Raw genomic sequence first — 22044 nt, 5'->3', positions numbered from 1 at the left:
CCAGGCCCCTGCACTCAAGGCAGGACTGAGTGTTATTTAGACCATAGGCGCCGACTACATGGGTGCTCTGGGGCTGGAGCACCCATGGGGAAAAATCAGCCAAGCTCCCCTCACCCCCCACCCCTTCTCCTCCTCCCCTTCCTTCCCCCCCCCCCCCCGAGCACGCCGCGTCCCTGCTCCTCCGCCTACCTCCCAGCGCAAGCTCCGGGAAGGAGGGGGGAGGAGCGGGAACGTGGTGCGCTCAGGGGAGGAGGCGGGGAAGAGGCAGGGCCAGGGCAGGGATTTGGGGAAGGAGTCGAATGGGGCAGGGAGGGGGCGGAGTTGAGGTGGGGACTTTGGGGAAGGGGTTGGAATGGGGGCGGGAGGGAGGCGGGGCAGGGGTGGAGTTGGGGCGGGGGCAGAGGAGGGTCGAGCACCCACTGGCACCATTAGAAGTTGGCGCCTATGATTTAGACCATCCCTGACAGGGGTTTGTCCAACCTGCTCTTACAAATCCCCAGTGATGGAGATTCCACAACGTCCCTGGGCAATTTATTCCAGGGCTTAACCACCCGGACAGTTCGGAAGTTTTTCCTAATGTCCAACCTAAACCGCCCTCGCTGCAATTAAATTATGCCCATTGCTGCTTGTCCTGCTTGTCCTTATGTCCATTATGCTTGTCCTTATGTCCATTGTCCTGCTTGTCCTTATGTCCATTGCTGCTTGTCCTGTCCTCAGAGATAAAGAAGAACAATTCTTCTCCCTCCTTTTTGTAACAAGCTTTTACATACTTGAAAACTGTTATCGTGTCCCCTCCCAGTCTTCTCTTTTCCAGACTAAACAAACCCAATTTTTTCAATCTTCCCTCATAGGTCATGTTTTCTAGACCTTTCATCATTTTTGTTGCTCTTCTCTGGACTTTCTCCAATTTGTCCACATCCTTCCTGAAATGTAGCGCCCAGAACTGGACACAATACTCCAGTTAAAACAATGAGGAGTCCTTGTGGCACCTTAGAGACTAAGAAAGTTATTTGGGCATAAGCTTTCATGGGATTATGCCCAAATAAATCTGTTAGTCTCTAAAGTGCCACAAGGAATCCTCATTGTTTTCACTGATACAGACTAACACGGCTACCGCTCTAAAACCAACACTCCAGTTGAGGCCTAAGCAGCGTGGAGCAGAGCGGAAGAATTACTTCTCGTGTCTTGCTTACAACACTCCTGCTAACGCAGCCCAGAAGGATGTTCGCTTTTTTGGCAACAGTGTTACACTCTTGACTCACATTTAGCTTGTGGTCTGCTATGACCCCAGTCCTGAAGTATCAGCCTGAAGCACAGCTCTCTGCCTAGTCCTAGTCCTGACTTGCCTAGTCCTGAAGTACAGCTGTGTTGTGTGTTTGTACAGCACCTGGCACAATGCAAATAATCAATAAGAGTCTGGTTCTCCCGTGGAACCTTTTCAAAGATAGGCACGTTTGCGCCCCCGCTGCTGGCCACTCAACCTCTGCATTTGTCAACCTCTTCAGAGGGCTTCAACCCCAATATCCGGGGGGAGGGGGGGTCTCCTGGCACACTGCAGAATCGGGGCCTTAATGAGCCCCAGCTGGCCCTGGGGACCAGTAACTGATAAGTGTGTGAAGAGTTCAATTATTCCTTCTGTCCAGCCTTGATGGGCAGGCCTTTAAATTATGAATTTGTTCCCACACCTCCCTCGCTGCTCGTGCCTCATGTTTATTACCCAAAAGAGAAGCTCTGGAGTAGGTATTCTCCCCTGTAGCCTCAGCGGCAAAGACTGACGCAAAGGAATAGATTCATGTCTCTGCAATGCCATCGTCCTTCTTAATTGCTCCCCTTAGCCCTGGCGAGCCAGCAGCCCCACCGATCCTCCCGCAAGCTTCCTGCTTTGAGAATCTCTTGTTAGGTGCGTGGATGCCTTTGACTGTTTTCTATTGGCTTCAAAGGGTCGATGTCTGGTTTTCAGGAAGATACCTGTTTGCCTCAGCTCACCTTTTGAACCTTGAAGTGTACCCAGATTTCTTGCTTTCCTGTTCGCCTGTTTAGAAATATGCTGTCCTGGATGCTTTAATAGCCTCCGTGCTGAATCAAAGCATTTCACTTCCTTGCTTCGGGCTTCAGGGTCTTTGGGGCGAGCGTCCTCAGTTTGGTTTGGTTCTTTAATCTTCCTTTTTACATGTAACATCAACTGCTGGTTTTGAGACAGTTCCTCCCCTGAACTGTCTTGCACTTAACATGTTGTGACCAATATTGCTTAGTGGTTCAGCGAGCTACCACATCGATTGACTCCTGTAGGTTACTTAGGAATGAGCCAAGAACGGGCAGAGCATCTCCCCTGCTGGGCTCTAAAATCAGCTGTTTCAAGAAGCAGCCATGTAAGGTGTCAACAAAGTTGTTTCTCTTTCTCTTGCCCCACTTTGACCAGCTGGTACATGGTCGTTGGCCACCGAGCTGACGGAAGGTACTGGGGGAATCCAGAGACCAGCCAGGCTCAGGTAGAAGGTCTGTTTTCAAGCCAGCCGCAAAGGCTGCAGAGGAAGGGTCCTTTAAAAAGAACCCCTTTGCCAGGGTTACTTACGACAGCAGGAGGGGCCGTGAATATGCCATCGGGGCTACAGAGACCTGGATCAAGAGCTAACCAGCCAACTAGACTGAGAACTCCTCCCAGGCCTGCTAGCGTTATCAGAGCACAGGCCTGGCTAACACCCTCACACGCAGAGAGATGGGTAAGAAGGGTCGGTGGTTTTGCAAGGTCCCCAGCCCTGCCAAGGACGCTGGTCCTCCCCAGCCCCCGTGGTAAGCTGGAGCCGGTTCGCACCGGTTCGCTAGAAATCGCTTGTGACATTTAGAAGCCCTTTTAGAACCGGTTGTCCCGCGAGGGCTTCTAAATTTAACCGGCCAAAAGTGGCACCTTAGGCACCGACTCCGTGGGTGCTCCAGCCCCGGAGCACCCATGGAGTCGGTGTCCAAGGCGCCACTTGTGATGTGATCAGTGGGGGGAGCGGCCGCTCCCCCTGCTCCCCCCCAGCTACGCTCCCCCGTCCCTAGGAGCCAGAGGGACCTGCCGGATGCTTCCTGGGAGCTGCCCCAGGTAAGCACCGCCAGGACTCCACACCTCGCCCCCCGGCAGGTGCCTCTGGCTCTTAGGGGTGGGGTGGGCACCCACTACGGTAGCCCATGAGACCCTCCTGCCCAGTTCTGGGGGCAGTCAGGGGACGGGGGGGTGGAAGGGGCAGAGGTCCTGGCGGGGGGGGCGTCAAGGAACGCTGGGGGTTGGATGGGGCAGGAGTCCCGGGGGGTGGGAGTGGGCAACAACCCCCTCGTGGGGTGAGGAGGGAACCGGTTGTTAAGATTTTGGCAGCTCATCACTGCCCAGCCCTCCACCAAGCCAGAGGCTGCATGCCTGTTGGCAGGCCCATGGCTAGGGGCGTCTGGTAACCGACACACGTGGGCAGGCACCGCTGTGTATAGGGGCCCCTTGAAGAAGGCGGATTTATTGGTTTCACAGGCTGAGACAGAAATTGCACCACATCCGTCTCCAGCTCGATTCGGCTCAGTCACTGAAAGCCCCTTTGGGTGGGTGCAGAACTAAGTCAATGTAGCAGCTGGTTTAGTTCCGTCGGTGCCGTATCTGCTGGGACCTGCCCACCGACCCTTCTTTCCCATCTCTCTGCTTGTGCACTAGAAAATACTGACAGATCCCAAATCCTCTGGCCCACGAGCGTTTGGCATGTAGAGTGTCTAGGGTGGACCGGGCCCAGGAATGTTCTGTCATGAGACCCTCATGCCGGCACCTCACCCCGTCCCTGTGAGTACCACACCTCGGACTCCAGTTGTCAATTTAGTGTATTAGCTCTTTGTGCTGGGTGCTTCATCCCAGAGGTTGTCAATTCTCCAGGGCAGGGACTGTCTGAATAGGCTAAAGCAGACCAAGGCGGATGGGGAGGGGCACAACTGTGATTTGAATTTTACAGTGGTGGAACTGAGGCACAGGGGGATTAAGACCCAGATCCTCAAAGACAATTCGGGGCCTAAGTTCCTTTGGTTTCATGTGCACGTGTCCCACAGGGACCCGGCTCTGCATGCTTTTGCTTGACAGCGTAGAGGAGACCTCTTGCTGTGCCCGAGTACCCAATTTGGCCAGTCAGCCCTCCTGCCCGGGGTAGCCCCTGCTGCTGATACTGCTTTGTATGTCCCCTCCATACACACCTTCACTGAGACGCTATGGGACTGGATCCCTCCCAGGATGCACTAGTGCACACAAACACCCACCACCTACCGTGAGCCTACTTGCTCGGCGGGGCAACTCAGCTTGTTGGTTGCGATGTGAACCGGTGGCACAATCCCGGTCGTGCTGCAGCGTGGACAGAGCAGGGAGGAATCCTGGCCAGTCCACGGGAGGCCCGCAGAGATTAACTAGGCGGCACAGTGGGGCAAGGATATGCCTCCCTTGGGCTTCTTAGCATTGCTGAGCTGGGTGTGGGGGGAGCGAATCTCCAGTGCAGACCAGGGGCGCAGAGCTCTAGTTTACAGCTGCTCTCAGCCACTTCCTATCTCTTGGGGGGTCTGACAAGAAACATGAATTTCCTGCCCACAATGAGGAGCAGCAGAAGGGGAGGTGTGAAGAACCTCGCTTGCTGCCTCCCACCCTGCTCTGTGCTGTCTCGGGGACGCCTTCCCCCTGTGCCGAGACATCCCAAGGCGCTGTAGCTGCTGGCCCATCAGACAGCTCAGGGGTCTCACCGCAGCAGGGAGCTCAGGCCCCAGCACATGGGACGGAAGACGAGTGTTAGCGCAAGAGACAGGAGGGACTCAGGGCTTAGCAGGGACACACCCCACTGATTCGAAGGCCGCAGGGCGAGTAGCCTCCCCGCCCCCAGCTCTAACAGAGGGTCAGAGGCCTCCGGGCAGCACTGCTAGGGTGTTCTGGACAGCGCATTTCCCCCAGGGAGACCCTGAGCTGCCCAGGGCAGCAGACGCCACAGGCTGGTGCGGAGTGAATTCAGGCAGGAGGCTGGGAAACTGGGGAGGGGTCAGAGAAGAGCCACGAGAACGATTAAAGGATCAGGCTTTGTCTACACTGGAGACCCTGCAGAGCCAGCATGGGGGGGGCAGTAACCCCCCCATGGAGCTTGGGGACGTCCACCTCCCCCCAGCCACGGCCCTCAGTGGGATCCCTGCTGCGCCCCCACCAGGCAGCCGGGGCACTTGGCCTGGGGGGGGAGGGGGGCCCTAGAAACCAAGCTGGGGACACAACACCTGGGAGAGGCCGGGGGGGGGGGGGTTGTGATCCTTGGCAGGGGGCGGGGCCATAGGGGCGTGTGCTGGGCAGGGGGCGGGGCCACGGGGGGTGTGCTGGGCAGTGGGCGGGGCCACGGGTGTGTGCTGGGCAGTGGGCGGGGCCACGGGGGTGTGTGCTGGGCAGTGGGCGGGGCCATGGGCGTGTCCTGGGCAGGGGGCGGGGCCACGGGGGTGTGTGCGGGGCAGTGGGCGTGGCCATGGGTGTGTGCTGGGCAGGAGGCGGGGCCATGGGTGTGCCCCGGGCAGTGGGCGGGGCCATGGGTGTGTCCAGGGCGGGGGGAGGGGCGATGGGGCGTGTCCGGCGAGGGCCTGGCTACGGCAGGGCCCGGGGACCCCAGCGCCCCACCCCCGGGCCCCGCCTGCCCAGGGAGCTGGGGCCAAGCTCCGCTCGGAGCCCCGCCCTCACAGGAGCCCCGCCCCTGGCGGAGCGGCCGGTTTCCCGGGAGACGCCAAGCTCCTTCGCTACGTCAGTTCCGTCCGGCCCTTCTGCTTCCGGGTTGTGGCGTTGGCGCCTTTTCCGTCCCGGCAGGCGCTGCCGGGCGCCGACCGTGACCTCTGACCGCCGTAGCCGTGACCCCGTGCTCCCCTGGCGCTGGCAGCCCGGGGCTGAGGGGCCCGGCAGAGCGGGGGGGGTGGCTCTGGTGCTGGCAGGTTCGTCAGCGCCCTAGAAACCTGCGTCTGCGCCCCACGTATGGGGGGGCCACCCCGGGAGCGGGGGTTGTGGGGGGGGGCACGTGTCACCCCAGGGGCCGGGGAGCGGGGGGGATGGAGTTGGGGGGGCCATGTGTCACCCCAGGGGCCGGGGAGCGGGGGGGATGGCGTGAGGGGGGCATGTGTCACCCCAGGGGCCGGGGAGCGGGGGGGATGGAGTTTGTGGAGGGGCATGTGTAACCCCAAGGGTTGGGGAGCAGTGGATGGTGGAGTTGCGGTGAGTATGCATCACCCCAGAAAGTGGGGGATGGTGGAGTCGGGGGGGTGCACATGTCACTCCAGGTTTGAAGAATGGGGGAGTCAGGGGGATGCACGTCACTCCAGCGGCTGGGAAGCAGGGGATGGTGGAGTCGGGGCGGGGGTGGGGGGGTTGTATGTGTCATCCTAGGAGCTGTGGAGTGGGTTTTGGGGATCAGGGGCAGGGAGTGCGTGAGTGAACTGTTCATAACAGGAGCTTGTCATTTTCTTAGGTGGAGAGTCGTTGGCCCCGCCGGGAGCCCCTCGATTGCCAGCCATGTTCTCGGAGCAGGCAGCTCACACGGCCCAGGGCCTGCTGGCGCCACCATCAGCGGAGGTCTCCATGTTTGCCAGGGTGCCCGTCTCCACGTACACTAACTGCTCCCAGCACTTCAGGCTGGGGGAGCGCAGCTTTAATCGCCAGTATGCCCACATCTACGCCACTCGCCTCATTCAGATGAGACCCCTGTTGCTGGAGAGAGCCCGGCAGAAATGGGGTGAGTTCATTTCCACAAACCACTTTTGTGTGGTTAACGAGGTGACGGTAACATCCTAGGTGAGGACAAAATTCCCAGGATGGTGTCTAGCTGCCTGTCCTTAGCATATGCGCAACATGCCTCAGGTGGCACGTGGCCAGGATTCATCACTGAATTTGGTCTGCTGGTTGGATTATTAGCTTTCCCGGCTTGGGCTGGGTACTGATGGGGAGTGTGATCTGAATGTTGATCCATGCCCCTCACTGCCTGCCCTGAAACCTGCCTTTGGACAACAGCTGAAACCGACTGAGGGTGAATCCCAGTGTCATACTTCACTTGCCAGGCGGTGGGGGAAATTGTTGTTTGCTGGGAAGCCCGTGTGCTGTCTTTCTGTTTTTTGAAAGATACAGAGAGCCGTTTCTAAGCAAAACAAAATTCCAAGCAACTGAACCATGGAAGTTTTGGCATGTCCTAGAGAACGCTTTGTCTGCCCTGAATTCCAGCCCTGCTCCTGTTAGGTTAGGGACTCACTCCAAAGGCTTAGAGTGTCTAGCACATCAGCTCGGTGGGAAAACATCTACCATTGCCAAGCAGTGACTCTGGACTGGAAAAGTTTTCGCTGGGCTCACTGAAAAGGATGCGTGTGTTCCTGAAACAAAAGTTACATTCAGGTAGCGTTAAGAGTCTGAGATGGGCACTTGGAAATTGCTGAGATGGGCAGCCAGGAAAGATTGTTATGGAGTATGTCTCCAGCAGAGTGCGGGGCGTGTGAGCAAGAGAGGTCCTGCAGGTTTAAGTGGTTAATTTCCTTGCTCCTGTGGGCTGCATTGCTGTTTACTGATGGAATTATTGTACCTGAATTAGTTTCTTTTCGAACATGTAACTGCTCTAGAGTGTTATAGTTCAGCCTCAAAGTGATATGCAATAGCATAACTGGCAGATACCCTCCTTACTGCACTGAATGATGCAAGTGCCTGCAGATGCCAGAACTCACTGGCTATAGATAAATAACTGGCCCTTTTCGGAAGATGCTGGCCAATGTGTGACTCCCACATAACTCGGAAAACATGATAAATGGTTGTTATAGAATTTCATGCCGTCTGGACAGGTCAGCTTCTTGGTTTGCTTTTGAATTCCTTCTGTAGGGGGTTTTAAATCTTTTTTATGAGGCCTGTGCTGTGCTGCCGTACAAGCCCCCTCCCAGAGCTGTGCCTACCTTTGAGAGTGTTGCACTGTTGCCCGCTCTCACAATGTTGTTATTGTGCGCCTTGCGGTATTTAGTGTTTTCCTTAAAGCCCCAGCTCCTGGAGGCAGGTGATTATGTGAGGATCCCAGCTTTCATTTAAAAAAAAAAAAAAAAAAGTGGTTGCAGAGAAAAGCTTGAAACATGACTGCTAAAAGCTCCAGACAAAGGGTCAAGAAAACTGCCCAGGTTAATTGTTTTTTAAAAAGTCTCAACATGGCGCAGCAGTGACCCTGGCTGTTCGACAGCGATGGTAGCGGAGTGCATTCTCCAGCGGGTCTAACCCTGCTATCAAGGTGTTGAACTGTCAGCCCAGCGAGGGGGTTGCTTGCACTGTGGAGGGGAGTATAATTGCTCTTTCTGAGGCTGTAAGCTAGCTAAATTGAGGAGGTAAACGCGCCACTGACAACCCAGCCAGCAGGTGGCTGAAAACAATGGCCAAAACAACATGGAAAACCAAGTCTCAGTTCTCTGCGCATTCCTCGATCCCTAAAGAACTGAACGCGAAAAGTAGTCAAGTCGGATTAAAAATGAACCGGTCGAAAACGAAATACGTGAGATCAGATGTACTGCCAAGAACCCAAATAACTCTTGGAGGAGAGCAGATCCAAGAAGTTGATAAATACACTTATTTGGGCCAGGAAGTCAACATGCGACCCAATCAGAAAGGCAAACTGTTGCACAGAAAAAAAGCTGGATGGTGCACATTCAATGACATCAAAGACGTCCTCCAAGGAAAGATCAGCAAAACAACTCGTGCGAATCTTTTTAACTTGACCGTGCTTCCAGTGATGTTATATGGCAGCGAAACATGGTCGCTGACAAAGATTGAAGACATCAACTGTCACACAGAGAGCAATGGAACGAACATTTTTGGGCATTTCACTCCGCGATCACATCCCCAACGAAATAATTAGGCAGCAGTCTGGAGTGCGAGATGTTGCTGTTGAAAGCAAGCTCAGCAAAATGCGGTGGGCAGGACATGTGGCCCGACTCAGCGACAACAGGTGGACCGCAGCTATATCCGAGTGGTATCCGCGAGAACAGAAACGGTCATGCGGTCGGCCTCCAAAGAGGTGGGATGATCTCCTAACAAGGAGAGATGGACAAGCATGGCGAAGGATGGCCAGAAGCGAGAGAAGACTGGAAGATGTGTTGTGATCGGCTCAGTCTCAGCTGATGAAGGACTGACAGTCTACGCATGATTTTGAGGTGGGAGGGCTGTTTTTTTTGTTTGCTGGTTCATTTTGATTTTTGCTCTCTTGGGATTGGCGATGCTGTATTATTTGCTTCTTGGTCATTTAAATCCTTAACTAACCCAAGGCATTTGGCTTGTGATACTGGTAGACAGGGGGAGACGATGTTTGCTAGATTTTAAAGGTCACGTTCAGAAGACAAAGGAATAGCTGGGGAATTTATACAAAGTGCTTCAGTGTCTTGTACCGGTGTTGAAATTGCTGGCTCTGGGGTATGATGATGGAGTGGAGTGTGTTATTGCTAGGCCGCTGATGGTCTGAGTCCAGCCCAGGCAGGAGCTGTTTCTATCTGGTAGCTTTTCATTGGCCTGGGTTAAGTGAATTGATTATCTCAGGATGCTCACTTGTGGGCAAGTGTCTCCACCAGAGCCCCCCACAGTGGTCACTCATGGAGGCCCCTGGTTGGCAGACTTGGCAGAGAGGTCGAGGGTCGAGGATGAAGTCTCCTGTTATCCCCAGTGGCCTGTGATGGGACACTAGATGGGGCAGGCTCTGAGTTACTACAGAAAATTCTTCCCCAGGTGTCTGGCTGGTGGGTCTTGCCCACATGCTCAGGATCGAACTGGTCGCCAGATTTGGGGCTGGGAAGGAATTTTCCCCCAGGTCAGATTGTCAGAGACTGGTGGGGGGTTGACTTCCTCTGCAGCATGCGGTACAGGTCACTTGCAGGTTTAAACTAGTGGAAATGGTGGATTCTTTGTAACTTGAAATCATGATCTGAGGATGTCAGTAACTCAGCCAGAGGTTAGGGGGCTTTTTCAAGAGTAGGTGAGTGAGGTTCTGTGGCCTGCAATGTCAGACTAGATGATCATGATGGTCCTTTCTGACGTTAAAGTCTATGAATCTATGAGTTACCTCGGTGAAGTGGTGGGTCCCTCTAGGTGTGCTGGTCAGGGCCAGTTTGGGGCGGGAAGCCTCTCCTGGGCTGCCTGTCCAGCCCCGGCACTAGCATTGCATTCAGACTCTCACATAAACAGCAGAAGTGGCATCCCCACGGTCTAGCCTGATGTCCCAGCAAAGTGCAAACTAACACTGGGGAGCAGTGTCCTTCCACCCCTGTTAGTTAGAATTCCTGCTGGCCCTAAGGCTGTGGCTAGGCTGCCCCAAGTCCCTCCCATACAAGGATAGCTGTCCTGGTATAAGCACCTGTACGCCAGTGTAACTGCATCCACACTAGTGGAGGCTGTACCAGTGTAGCTAACCCCGGGAGAGTTAAAGTGCTGCAATGTTGGTGCGTAGGCAGGATTCGAGAGAGACTAACAAAAGCAAAGCAAAGCTGCAGGCAGTCTCTCAAAACCACTTCCCCTCTCAACTAATCAGTTTCCACTGGGTTGATGTGTCCAGGCTCATAAGTGTTCTCATTTTGCAGTTGTCTGAACCCTCCTGTGGCAGGCCCAGCCTTCATTCTAATGTGAAATGGGCCGAGAGAACCTTCCTAGAAGGAAAAGGACAAAGGCAGCCTCCTCCCCAGGTTTTCTTCACTCATCAGGCACAACCTCCTTCTCCCTACACACACGCACCCTTTGGTGGGTTCCTTTTGAAAACAAAAGGGTTAATGCCAAGAGTGGGGGAATTCCTGTGGGAGGCAAGGGAGACAGCAGCAGCCAGCCAGGATTAATATCCAGTAGCACCTAGGCCAGTCTTAGACCACGTGCATGGCACTGAATAAACACAGACTAAACAGCTGCAGTCTAAGACCAGACACAGCAGGTGATACAGTCACTGGGGAGTACAAGAAAACATGGAGACAATCCAGTATAGAAATAGGCTTAGGGGTTTCTCTCCCAGGGTTTCTCTACACTTGGGAATGTACTGAAATAGCTAATCAGGAATAATTATTCTGGAATGACTCCCCATGTGGGCCCACTTATTCCAGAATGCGAGTGTCTTCCTTCAGTTTAGCTTCCAGAATGGATTCTGTTTTGGAAGGGGGTGAAGTTAAATGGGGGAAAAGGCACTTGTGTTCTGGATTGTGGCATTCCCCCCCCCCCCCCCATGGGGAGTTATTCTGGAATAACTCTTTTGTGTAAACAAGCCATCCTTCCTCTCCATATTAGCCAACCTCAGCCTCAATCAGCTCACGAAGCCCTGACAGCTCCCAGCCTGAGAGTCTGGGTGCAGCTAGACTAATGTTTAACCTTTCTCTAGTGCCTTGGGTCTGAGACTCTCGCAGTGTGTTGCAAACATACTCCCCTACAGATGTCCTTGAACCCTTCCCTGACTTCCTTGGGGAAGAACAGAAGCCCAATGCCAAGGGAAATGACCCAGAATCAGCCTCAGAGTCTAGATTAGCTGATCCTCTCGTGGAATTTATTTCAACATTTGTCTTGGAGCCTGAGGAATTTCTTCTTCTTCTATTTTTTTTTTTTAAACTATCCTGTTTAGGCTGCGCAGGAACGAGTGGAATTTAAGTGCAGTCAATAGTGCTGAGCCCTGCTCTCGGGGAGCAGCCAGAACTGTTGTGGCTGATCAGAGCTCTGCAGCCCAGGGAGGGCAAGGCCCCACGGGAAGGACTGACCATCCTTGTCCTGCTTCCTGGAATGGTCTTGTAAATCTCTGGCTTGAACGCTTTGCACGAGATTGTGTGTGTGTGTGTGTGTGTGTGTGTGTGTGTGCGCGATGGTGTGAACTCAGGTAATATCACTGAGGATCTCTAGAGCTGCCATGCTGAGCCCTGAGCGGTGTGGGAGGAGGAGAGCCAGAGCTCAGCAGCGGTGCAAAACCCAGACCGGGGAACTTTCAATGGGAGCGTTAAGGTGGCCATCGGAAGATGTGTTGTAGCCCAGCCAGGAGTTCTGGGCTGGATGGAGGAATCGCCAGGTGAGGTTCTCTGGCCTGGGCGATGCAGGAGGCCAGTCTAGATGATCGTAATGGTCTCTTCTGGCCTTGAAACCTATGAATGTGTCCTGATTGATGAGAGTTCTCCCTTTCCCCGGTGGGCCGGGGGGTGCTGGGTTTCCAGGCCAGCTGTGGTGTCGATCTACCGGGTGAAGCAGAGTTCTGGTTACTTGCACTGAAATAAGAAAACAAAGGTCATTTGGGGGGGCTAGTGAGGCCAGTGGCCCTCTAGCTGTGATTCCTGACCTTCCCAGTGTCACCTCTGCTGGTCAAACAGCCCAGTATGTCGGTGAGCAGAGTGGAAAGAGAGCAGGCAGTCTGATTTGTGAGCCCCTGGGATGGGCTCGGCTCTCAATGTAAATAACACTTGGAAGGGAAATGTTAGGCGGGGAATCAGTTCCTCCTTTATTTACCTGCTGAGAGCACAATCCAGATGTCAGTGGCATCGGCGGTACTGACAGCCGCGTCTCCCTGGACAGCTGTGGTTAGTGATCTCGTTGAGCGTTGTGAGGGAAGTGGAGAGTCCTGAACTCAGGTCTTGTGTTACGAATTATACCTATGCTAACTTTTCCTTAACACTTGGCTGTCAAGTGGAAGGGGACCAGAATTCCCAGGGTCTTGTGTTGAATCCCCAGACTGAAGTCATAAGAACGGCTGTACTGGGTCAGACCAAAGGTCCATCTAGCCCAGTATCCTGTCTTCCGACAGCGGCCAGTGCCAGGTGCTTCCGAGGGAATGAACAGAACAGGGCAATTTATCAAGTGATCTGACCCCTGTCTTCCAGTCCCAGCTTCTGGCAGTCAGAGGTTTAGGGACACTGAGAGCCTGGGGTTGCCTCCCTGACCATCTTGGCTAATACCCATTGGTGGATCTGTCCTCCAGGAACGTGTCTAATTCTCTTCTAAACCCAGTTATACTTTTGGCCGTCACAACATCCCCCGGCCATGAGATCTACAGGTTGCCTGTGTGTTGTGTGAAGCAGTACTTCCTTCTCTCTGGCCAGCGGCCCCTCTTGTGGAACGGTCACCAATCCCGACCGCTCACCTTTAATAACGGGCATGTGTCACTGCTGGCCGAATCCAGCTGCCAGCACCAGGCTCTGTCTTCCCACAAGTGTGGGCTGGAGAATTCAACGCCCGCTGCTCTGGCATCGGTGCAGTTTCCTTGGCTGCACTAGAGGGCGTCATCCCCCTTTTTGTTTCAGGTTTCAGAGTAGCAGCCGTGTTAGTCTGTATTCGCAAAAAGAAAACGAGTACTTGTGGCACCTTAGAGACTAACAAATTTATTTGAGCATCAGCTTTCGTGAGCTACAGCTCGCTTCATTGGATGTTTCAGTGCAGAGCCAGAGAATTCATATGTTAAAGGCCAGGACCCACTGTGATCATCTAGTCTGGCCTCCCCCCCAAGGCAGGTGTATATCCCCTGGTGATTCCAGCACCCAGCCCAGGAACTGGTGGTCCAGCTAGAGCGTATTATTGGAGGGATTTAATGACTCCAAGAGCTGAGTATTCCCACAGCCCAAGGGAAGGCATTCCAGTGGGTAATCGCCCTCCCCTGAAAACACGCAGCAGTGTAGGGTTTGATTGCACCCACGGCTGGGAGCACATGGCTCGGCCTTGGGAGCTCTGTTTCCTGTGTGCATTAGGAGAACAGGCTCCTTCTGCCCCTTGCCCCAAGGGGCACAGATTGGAGGTGATCTCAGGGTAACTGCCGCAGATAGAAAGGACCTCCTGGGACATCCCAGCTTCCGAGGGCCCCGTGGAAGCCTTAGCTGAGACACGACCTTAACCTTGCTGGTTTCTCAGAACTAGAGATGTGGGTTCTGTGTCACGGGGGCTGGGCGTCCTGCCTGTTGGACTGACATCCTGGCGTGGGCCGCAGAGACCCATGAGCTTGGGCTCTGTCTCACCGGATGACGTGTTGATCCTCTTGGTGATGGCGCAGAGAACTGGGACGAGCCGAAGCCAAGACAGCGACTCTGGGCACTGGCGGAGGGGTTCCTTTCTCAGACACAGAAGAGACCGTTCTTGCTCCCTCAAATCCACTGCCCCATGCAGGTTTGCTGTCTACAGTGCATTCAGGTGCTTGGCTGATCTAGGCCTCTGTGGCAGCTTCCTTGGGGGTCTTGCCCCATAGAACAGAGCTTGCCCTTAGAAGCCTGGCACTCGCCAGTTACCAATCCTACCCTCTTTCTCCCGGTCCCATGCCCTTTCACATGCCCACCCCCATTTTTCTCCCTTGGAGTTTATGCCCTTCAGATGTTTCTCGACCGTCCCTTTAGGTGTCCCATAGCCGTGTTGTGTGACTCCCCTCCAGGGTGGCTGTGAGCCCAGCCTGTCCCTCAGGCAGTCGAATGTCCAGAGAGGCTGAGTTGTGCTTTTCTCTGCAGGCAGCAGCATAGCCGTGAAGAAGCTGTGTGAGCTGCAGACCGCAGAGAAGTGCTGCATAGTGGGAACCCTCTTCAAGTCCATGCAGCTGCAGCCCTCCATCCTCCGGGAGATCAGCGAGGAGGTAATGACGGTGGGAGGGGCTCAGAGCCTCGCTGATGCTCGACATAGTCAAGCGAATCGTGTCTCGGAGCATGAGCAGTCAGGCTGGGTGACCCCTTTCATCTCCTGCCTGCTCTCAATGCAGGGGCCCACCCTGGGGCAGACCACAATGAACTCTGAGCTGTCCTTGACAGGAATGTGTCCTATTTTCACTCTTAAAAATCCCCCCTTTCTCTCTGAATGCTTAGTCCCTGCTTTGTCACCCCAGCAGCCTCCATCATGCTGGCTGAATTCCTCTCTGTGCTCCGAGTCTGGGGGGTGTGACGGCGCTTTGTGGTGCGTCCTGTCCCAGAGAGTCAGTTTCCCCAGCTGTACATTTGGCTTGAGGGGGAGAGAGACCCATTCAAACAGGCACGTGGGGCTGTCCAAGCACAAACCCTGCTGGAGGGATGTGGGCAGGGATAGCTCCTGGAACGGCTTACACCTCTGTTTTTTTAAATGACGCCATCCCTTTGCAAAAGCTTCCTAGCATTGCTGTGACTACAGGGGTTGCTGCATCTCTGCCCCCTTAGTGGTGTCTCTCTGTGTGCTGCTCCTTGGGCCTTTACTTCTCCTGCAGTGGAATCTTGCCTTTCTCCCATGCTTGGCCCTGGGCTCCAGCGCCTGGAAACCAACCTGTGACCCAGCGGGTCTGACTGGGTTTGGCACCTGCAGTTTGTCCCTTTGGGAGGCTTGTGGGCAGTGGCGTTCAGTGACCCCAAGCAGCCTCCCTAAACGAAGAGTGTTTTGTCTAACCATAAGCACAAAGCAGTGCAGAGAAAAGGGTTTTAAAACGACAAAAGATCTGATTATCCATTTATCTGGCATGAAGTCCTAGGCAGGCCTGTCTGACTCCAGACTGCTGCCCCTGGCTGTCAGCCTGTACCCCTTAACTCTCTGTCAGCTTCTGAGAGCATGCCCTTCTAACTCTGGTTGGGAACGATCTTTGTTCTCCTGTGTTGACAAGCTTGGACTCCACTCCTAACCCATTCCTCCCTTGACAAATTCCTCTGACTTGCTCAGCAGTGGGCCGGAGGTAGAAACACCCAAAATGACTAATCCTGGCTGTCCCCTAGGCTGTCCCTCAGCCGCCTGCCTACAAACAGCCTCTTTGGCGAATTAACCCCGTGTATTTATACAGTCAGTCCCCTTGGCAACCATCAGACCAAAATAAAGAGCAGATAGTTTTCGTAAATAAGGCCGAGATTTTGACACAGAAATTTTTAGTAAATTTCACAGCACTGGTGCCAGAAAAAACAGTAAGTCCCGGAAAGGAGATGGGTGGGTGGAAAGCAAGCCCATCCTGCACTCGCCCAGCTCCTGTCCCGCTGGGCTGGCCCAGCTCTGGGCTTTGCAACCTGGCCCCTGGGCTTCCAGCGCTGCTCAGGCTTGGCATGTCCTTCCCTCCGTAGATGGAGATAGAGAGGCAGACGGGCCAAATTTGACTGGCGTTCTGTGGGGCGGCGGGTGGACGCACTGGACCTGGGTGGCACTGACACTCCGTGCCCAGAGAAGGGAACCAGGCACGGCCCCAAAGGACGGGATCTGTTGCTGCAAGGCAAGCGTGGGGTGGGCTCATCACAGACTTGGTTCACATTCACCATGGCTGTGGACACCATGACCACTGTGCCCGAATCGTAGCCTTATTCATAGACAGCCCCAAGCAGCCCCAAATCCCTCACACTCCTGTCCAAATTACTTGGCTTGAGGCTTAGCCACTGCGAAGAGGAAGATCTTTGCTAAGGAATAAAGCTTGCAGCCTTTCTGCCAACTCCAGGCAAACAGAGCTGTGCTCTCCCCTATGTAATGATTGCAAACACATATCCCGAGGCTGTCCAGCGGAAGGCTTTCTGGCAGAAGGTACCACCGGGATGAGTAACGTTCTCCTTAGCTAGGTCTCCAAGTTATTGTTTGATGTCCTCTGCACCAGAAGGAACTGGGAGGAGAAAATGTGTCAATGATCATTTGCACCTGGGTAGCAAAGTCTCTTTTGCCAAGACCCTGGAAAGTTCCTGCAGCTCCAGCAAAGCAGGGACAGGGGGGTCGGTACCAAAGCTCTGCCTTCCGAGAAGAGCGTGGCTTTAAAAAACAGGCCACTGCACTTGAGTTGCTGGGGCCCATGTTCCGTGTGCGGGAGGCTCCATTCGCTCCTGGACCCCCGGTCATGCGTCTGCTCTGCTTGATGGCGAGGGAGCCTTTGGCGCCGTTCATGCTATGTTACTAGAACGTGCCAATGGCCTGGCCTGTCTCCACAGCACAACCTGCTGCCGCAGCCTTCCCGCACCAAGTACATCCACCAGTCGGACGAGTTGATCCTGGAGGATGAGCTGCAGCGGATCAAGCTGGAGGGAGCTGTCGACATTCAGAAGCTGGTGACAGGTATGGAGCGACGGAGCTGCCGCGGTCCCATGCAGCCAGCCAGGCTGGGGTGCCAATGCACTGGGACCAAGCTGCTCCTGGGCTAGGCTGTCGGCCCTTTCCTCCTCCACAATGGGCATAGACTAGACGGGTGTGTGCCAAGTACTAAACGCCCTGGCAACATCAGCAGAGCTCCCTGTCCATGGCTGGCAGCCTCCCATTCAGGGGGGTGGGAGGAGTGGAGTGGGGGTGACTCACTTGGATCCAGGACGGGCTCTTCTCCCTTCCTGGCACCCTGAGTGATGAGAGCAGAGCCCTGGGTGGGGCGCAGCGGGCGCTGTGCGTGGCCCTGGCTTCCTGCGGGCCGGCGTGCAGGCTGGGATGGACCTGCCTAACGTTGTTTCTCCCTCGTGCTGCTGCTCAGGTACCATCCTCGCCATCTACGGCTCGGAGAGGGAGGACGGCAAGTTCGTGGTGGAAGATCACTGCTTTGCCGACCTCCCCCGGCAGCTGCCCCGGAGAGGGCCCAGCACCGACAGGTGAGGCAGCCTCCCTCGAGGCACCCTGCCAGGAGGGTGGACATGGGGCAGTGCCCGCCATGGGGGGCGTGTCTGGCCTGACTCCCCTTCCCTGTAGTGCAGGGATGGCAGTAGGTACCAGGCCTCTAGGCCAGGGGTTGGTGAAGCAGCTGAGGGTGCCCATTGCCCAGGGCTTTGCAGAGGCTCTTCCATCCCACCCCTCTGCGCCCGGCCTGCTGCGCCTGTTCCCTGTGTCGGGAGGGGAAGGCCCAGGCAGGGGTGGGCAACGTGGCCTGAAGTCCATTGCTGCCCCGTCTCCCAGTGCGGAGTGGCGCTTTCCCCCCCTCCCCGGTCTCAGGGCCAGTGAACGGCTGATGGAGCTGGGGCTCCAGTCCCCTTCCCCAGGTGCCTGCTGCTGATGCCAGCCCTGCCATCACCTGCTGCCACGTGACGGGACGGTCCCAGACACCCTGCAAGGGTCGGCACCGCCAGCGTTCAAACCCTGCAGCCTTCCAGCTCTCAGCCCTTTGCTGGGTCTACTTGGCCTGAAATTGGCCTTCAGCTCTGCCGCTTCGTCTCCCTTGTGTGGTCTCCCGCTTGGTAACGATGGCCTGACTACCATGGCGAGGCACCACACGTGCCTCGGTAACCCGCCCACTGCCCATGTGTGCCGGACGGCAGGGCACCCACCTGTTGCTTTGGGCCACAGGTTTGTCTTGCTGGTGTCTGGCCTGGGCCTCGGTGGTGGGAGCGGCGAGAGTTTCCTGGGCATGCAGCTGCTGGTGGACGTGGTGACGGGGCAGCTGGGGGCTGAAGGCGAGCAGAGCTGCGCGGCGCAGATCTCCCGGGTCATTCTGGCAGGCAACCTGCTCAGCCAGAACACGCAGAACAAAGACACCATCAACAAGGTGAGGGCCCCCGGGGCGCCCCGTCAGCCTGCTGGCACCAGCTGGCAGCCCCAGCACAGGCCACGGAGACTCGCCCCCCAGTGCATTGGTTGTGTGGGTAAATGGAGGGGTCTCAGTCCGGAGCTTTTCCCCAGCACTGAATGCATTTGCCTGGGGTCTGTCTGCTCAGAGTGATACTTGCATGGGCAGGGGAAGCGGGCGCCAGGCTGGGCACAGGCCGCCATGCTGGATCTCTGGAATGTGCCAAGGTTCTGGGCGAACTAGCAGAGGGACTCGCTGGAGATGCCCCCGTGGGATCTGGGTGCTGGGAGAGGCTGGCAGGGCCATGCCCTTGACTTGGGGCAGAGGAATTAGCTAGGGAGCTGCCCGGGCTGACAAGGGACTCAGAGGTGGTGCCACGTGGCCAGCCCCAGGAAGCTGTGCGTGCCAGGCACCGCTAGTCGTCGCCAGCTGCCTCTCCCCCCTGTGGTACCCAGCGAGCAAACAGCCCCGAGGGTGGGTTAGAAACGGGCTAGTGAAGGGAGGGGCCACCCATGGGGAGCTGTGCTGGGGTCTGCATGATCTCCTCTGCCCGGTAATGATGTGGGGGGAAGGGGGAACTTCCAGGGGGGTCAAATGGTCAGCGCCCGAGAGCCCAGCCTCAGCCGGCAGAGGGCACTGCTGGGTGGAGGAGCCAGTGCTCACAGATGGCCTGCAGCGGGGAGGGGTCTGAACAGCCGTACAGTGGGAGAGTGCTGCCCACCCCCCTTGGGCAAGAACAAGGGGGAGAAGCCAGGGGCTCCTGGGGGACGGAGCATTGCCAGACCGCAGCCACCCTCTGGGCCTGCAGTGGGCATCCTACCAGGGCGAGGGGGAGCTGACACAATGCCTGGCTCCACTTCCTCACCCATGTAGCTGCCGCATGGGCTGGGGCTCCCTCAATTGCGGCCGCCCAGCCTGTCCTGGCACGTGCCCACCTGGGGCATGGCTGGGAGGACTCCTGCTTCCCACGGGTGGCTCAGCAGGTACCATGCTGGCTGCGGAGGCTGCTCCTCTGACGCTTCTCCCCCTTGTTCTTGCAGGCAAAGTACCTGACCAAGAAGACCCAAGCTGCCAGCGTGGAGGCGGTGAAGATGCTGGATGAGATCCTGCTGCAGCTCAGTGTGAGGGGGCCAGGGCCGGGGATCGCTGCTCCTGGAGGGTGGGGGCAGTCAGCAGGTTTGCGCTGGAGCCCAGCTCTGATTGCCCCCTCTTTGCTTGCAGACCTCAGTGCCAGTGGACGTGATGCCCGGCGAGTTTGACCCCACGAACTACACACTGCCCCAGCAGCCACTGCATCACTGTATGTTCCCCCTGGCGGGCGCCTACTCCACACTGCAGCTGGTCACCAACCCCTACCAGGCCGACATCGACGGGGTCCGGTAAAGCCCTTTCCTCAGCACCGGGGGGGCGGCATGGCAAACACAAACGGGCAGCACTTTGTGCCCCCGCTGCTGGGCAGGGAAAACCCTGCCCCTCCACCTGCTGGGCAGCACAGGGCAGGAGCTGGCAATGGCTTAGCAAAAGGTCTGGGTGTGGTGGGTAGCAGTGTGGGGCTCAGAGCTGGGCGGTGGGGCCGGCACTGGGAACAACAAGCGGTCCGACTCCCCTTGCTCTCCAGGTTCCTGGGCACGTCTGGCCAGAACATCAACGACATCTTCAAGTACAGCAGCATGGAGGACCACCTGGAGATCCTGGAGTGGACGCTGCATGTCGGGCACCTCAGCCCCACGGCCCCAGACACCCTTGGTAAGGGGCTGGGCAGGAACCCCCCCCAGTGGGCCTGGGCGGGCAGGAGGCGCTCTGAGCGTGTGAGCCGTGATGGCGCTGAGGGGAGTGGGTCTGGAGATGGCGCTCACGCCCAGGCTGGGAAGAGGTGGCCAGGAGCTGCCATGCAGCAGGGGCAGGTGTCCCGGGAGGGCGCTTGTGGGCCTGGACTCTGAGCATCAGGTCCCAGCCCTGCTGGCTCTGAGAACAGCAGCAGAACAAACCCCCGACTCTGGAGGGTGTGGAGGGGTCTGGCCCAGGGGCTCCCCGGGGCAGCACGACACCCTGTTTCTCTGCATTGCCCCTAGAGCTGGGAGTGCCCAGCAGGGATGGGGCTGTGAGTCGGCAAGAGGCACTAGTTGGCATTGGTGGGCAGGTGGCCGTCCTGCCGTTCGGTAGGGTGCTCCTGCGGGTGGAGGAGTTCCTGCTTTCTAGCTACGCCCTCCATCGCCTTCCAGGCTGCTACCCTTTCTACAAGACCGACCCCTTCATCTTCACCGACTGCCCTCACGTCTACTTCTGCGGGAACGCACCACGCTTCCGATCCAAGGAGCTCAAAGGTGAGGGGCCCACAGGCCTGCTGACTGGGCCCTGGGCTTGCCCCTGGAGGGGGCTGCTCCGTGTACCTCGCCACGACAGTGCTGGGCGGGAAAGGAGGCCCCAGCAGCCGGTTCCTCAGTGTCCTCGGAGATTGTGGGGTCCTGCCGCTCTGGTATTGAGATGGTTACCATGCGTGTCACTGCTGGATGGATGTGCACCAGTGCATGCTGGCAAGACCCAGCCAGCTGTCCCGGCATGCCTCAGCAGCGTCTGCACCCAGGCAGTGCATGCAGGAGGAGGCCGGGCTGGGCACGCGGCCCACTCCCGTAGAGCCAGGAGCCGGGCCACTGCGCTGGTCCCGAGCAGCATGAACCACAGTTGGAGGTGACCCCGTGGCTACCCAGTTTCCAGGATGGCTGCTGAGCCTGCACCAGCCCCCGCAGGGTGGGCGAGGGAGAGAGCTCCTGGCCTAGCAGTAGGGTCCGGGTGCATGAGTGACGCAGCGAGTGGGAAATGTGGCGGCTCCGTGGCAGGGGTTGAGCCAGGAGCCCAGCCCAGGCGACCCCCCGGCGCTGGTATCTAGGTGCGGGAGCGGCTCAGCCCCCCCTCTGTTTGCCTCTCAGGGGTGGATGGGCAGCAGGTGCTGCTGGTGACCATTCCCGACTTCAGCGCCACCCAGACGGCCTGCCTCATCAACCTGCGCAACCTGACCTGCCAGCCAGTCAGCTTCTCCGGCTTCAGCGCCGACGAGGACGAGGGCGAGGGCGAGATGGAGATCAGCCACTGAGCCGGGGCGGGGCAGAGCTGCCCGCTGGGCGGCCGGGGGAGGCGCAAATGGACCCAAATAAAAATACCTCCCTCTGCCTGCGGTGTTCTGGTGGCCAAGGGGGCATCTCTGAGCGCCCTGCCTCTGCAGACTGCCCAGTTCTGGGGGCCTGCATGCACCCCCCCTCGAATCTGCAGGGATGGAGGTACCTGCGCTGGCCCTGCTACATCCACCCAAGGGTGCTCCGCTGCCGCCCGCCAGCTCTGGGCTGGCAAGGGGTGGTGGAGGCCCTCCCTGGGAAGCCGTGGCTGGGCCTGGCCTGGCTGAGTGACCAGCCGCCCCTGTCAGTGGGGCTCTGGCTGGTCTACACCACAGAGCACCGGCACTAGCCCTTCGGATAAGGGCGCGGGCATGAGCCTGCCACGCCATGGGGAGCTGGCACTGCTGCCCATGCACTGTGGCTGCCAGGGCCTGGCCGTTCCAGCTTCACCACCATGGGACACAGGCACGAGTCTGGGTCCCTGGCAGGGTGGGTCTGCTGCGCCCCACCACCAGTGGGCCTGGGGCAGGTGAGGTGTCTGCAGC

The 22044-nt window shown here is 57.2% G+C and overlaps 1 protein-coding gene across 1 annotated transcript; it reads left to right on the top strand.

The window, feature by feature from the left end:
* Positions 1-5770: 5770 nt before the first annotated feature.
* POLD2 (DNA polymerase delta 2, accessory subunit) lies at positions 5771-21495 on the top strand. Its single transcript, XM_074940306.1, has 11 exons — positions 5771-5946; positions 6477-6740; positions 14446-14567; positions 16840-16963; positions 17367-17481; positions 18170-18368; positions 19430-19510; positions 19611-19768; positions 20008-20135; positions 20612-20713; positions 21317-21495. The coding sequence occupies exons 2-11, from the start codon at positions 6521-6523 to the stop codon at positions 21478-21480; spliced, it is 1413 nt and encodes a 470-aa protein (XP_074796407.1). The 5' UTR covers positions 5771-5946; positions 6477-6520; the 3' UTR covers positions 21481-21495.
* Positions 21496-22044: the final 549 nt, after the last annotated feature.

This window comes from Natator depressus, chromosome 26 (genome assembly GCF_965152275.1).
Source record: "Natator depressus isolate rNatDep1 chromosome 26, rNatDep2.hap1, whole genome shotgun sequence".
Taxonomy (NCBI): Eukaryota; Metazoa; Chordata; order Testudines; family Cheloniidae; genus Natator; species Natator depressus.
This window is presented reverse-complemented; position numbering and strand designations above follow the sequence as displayed.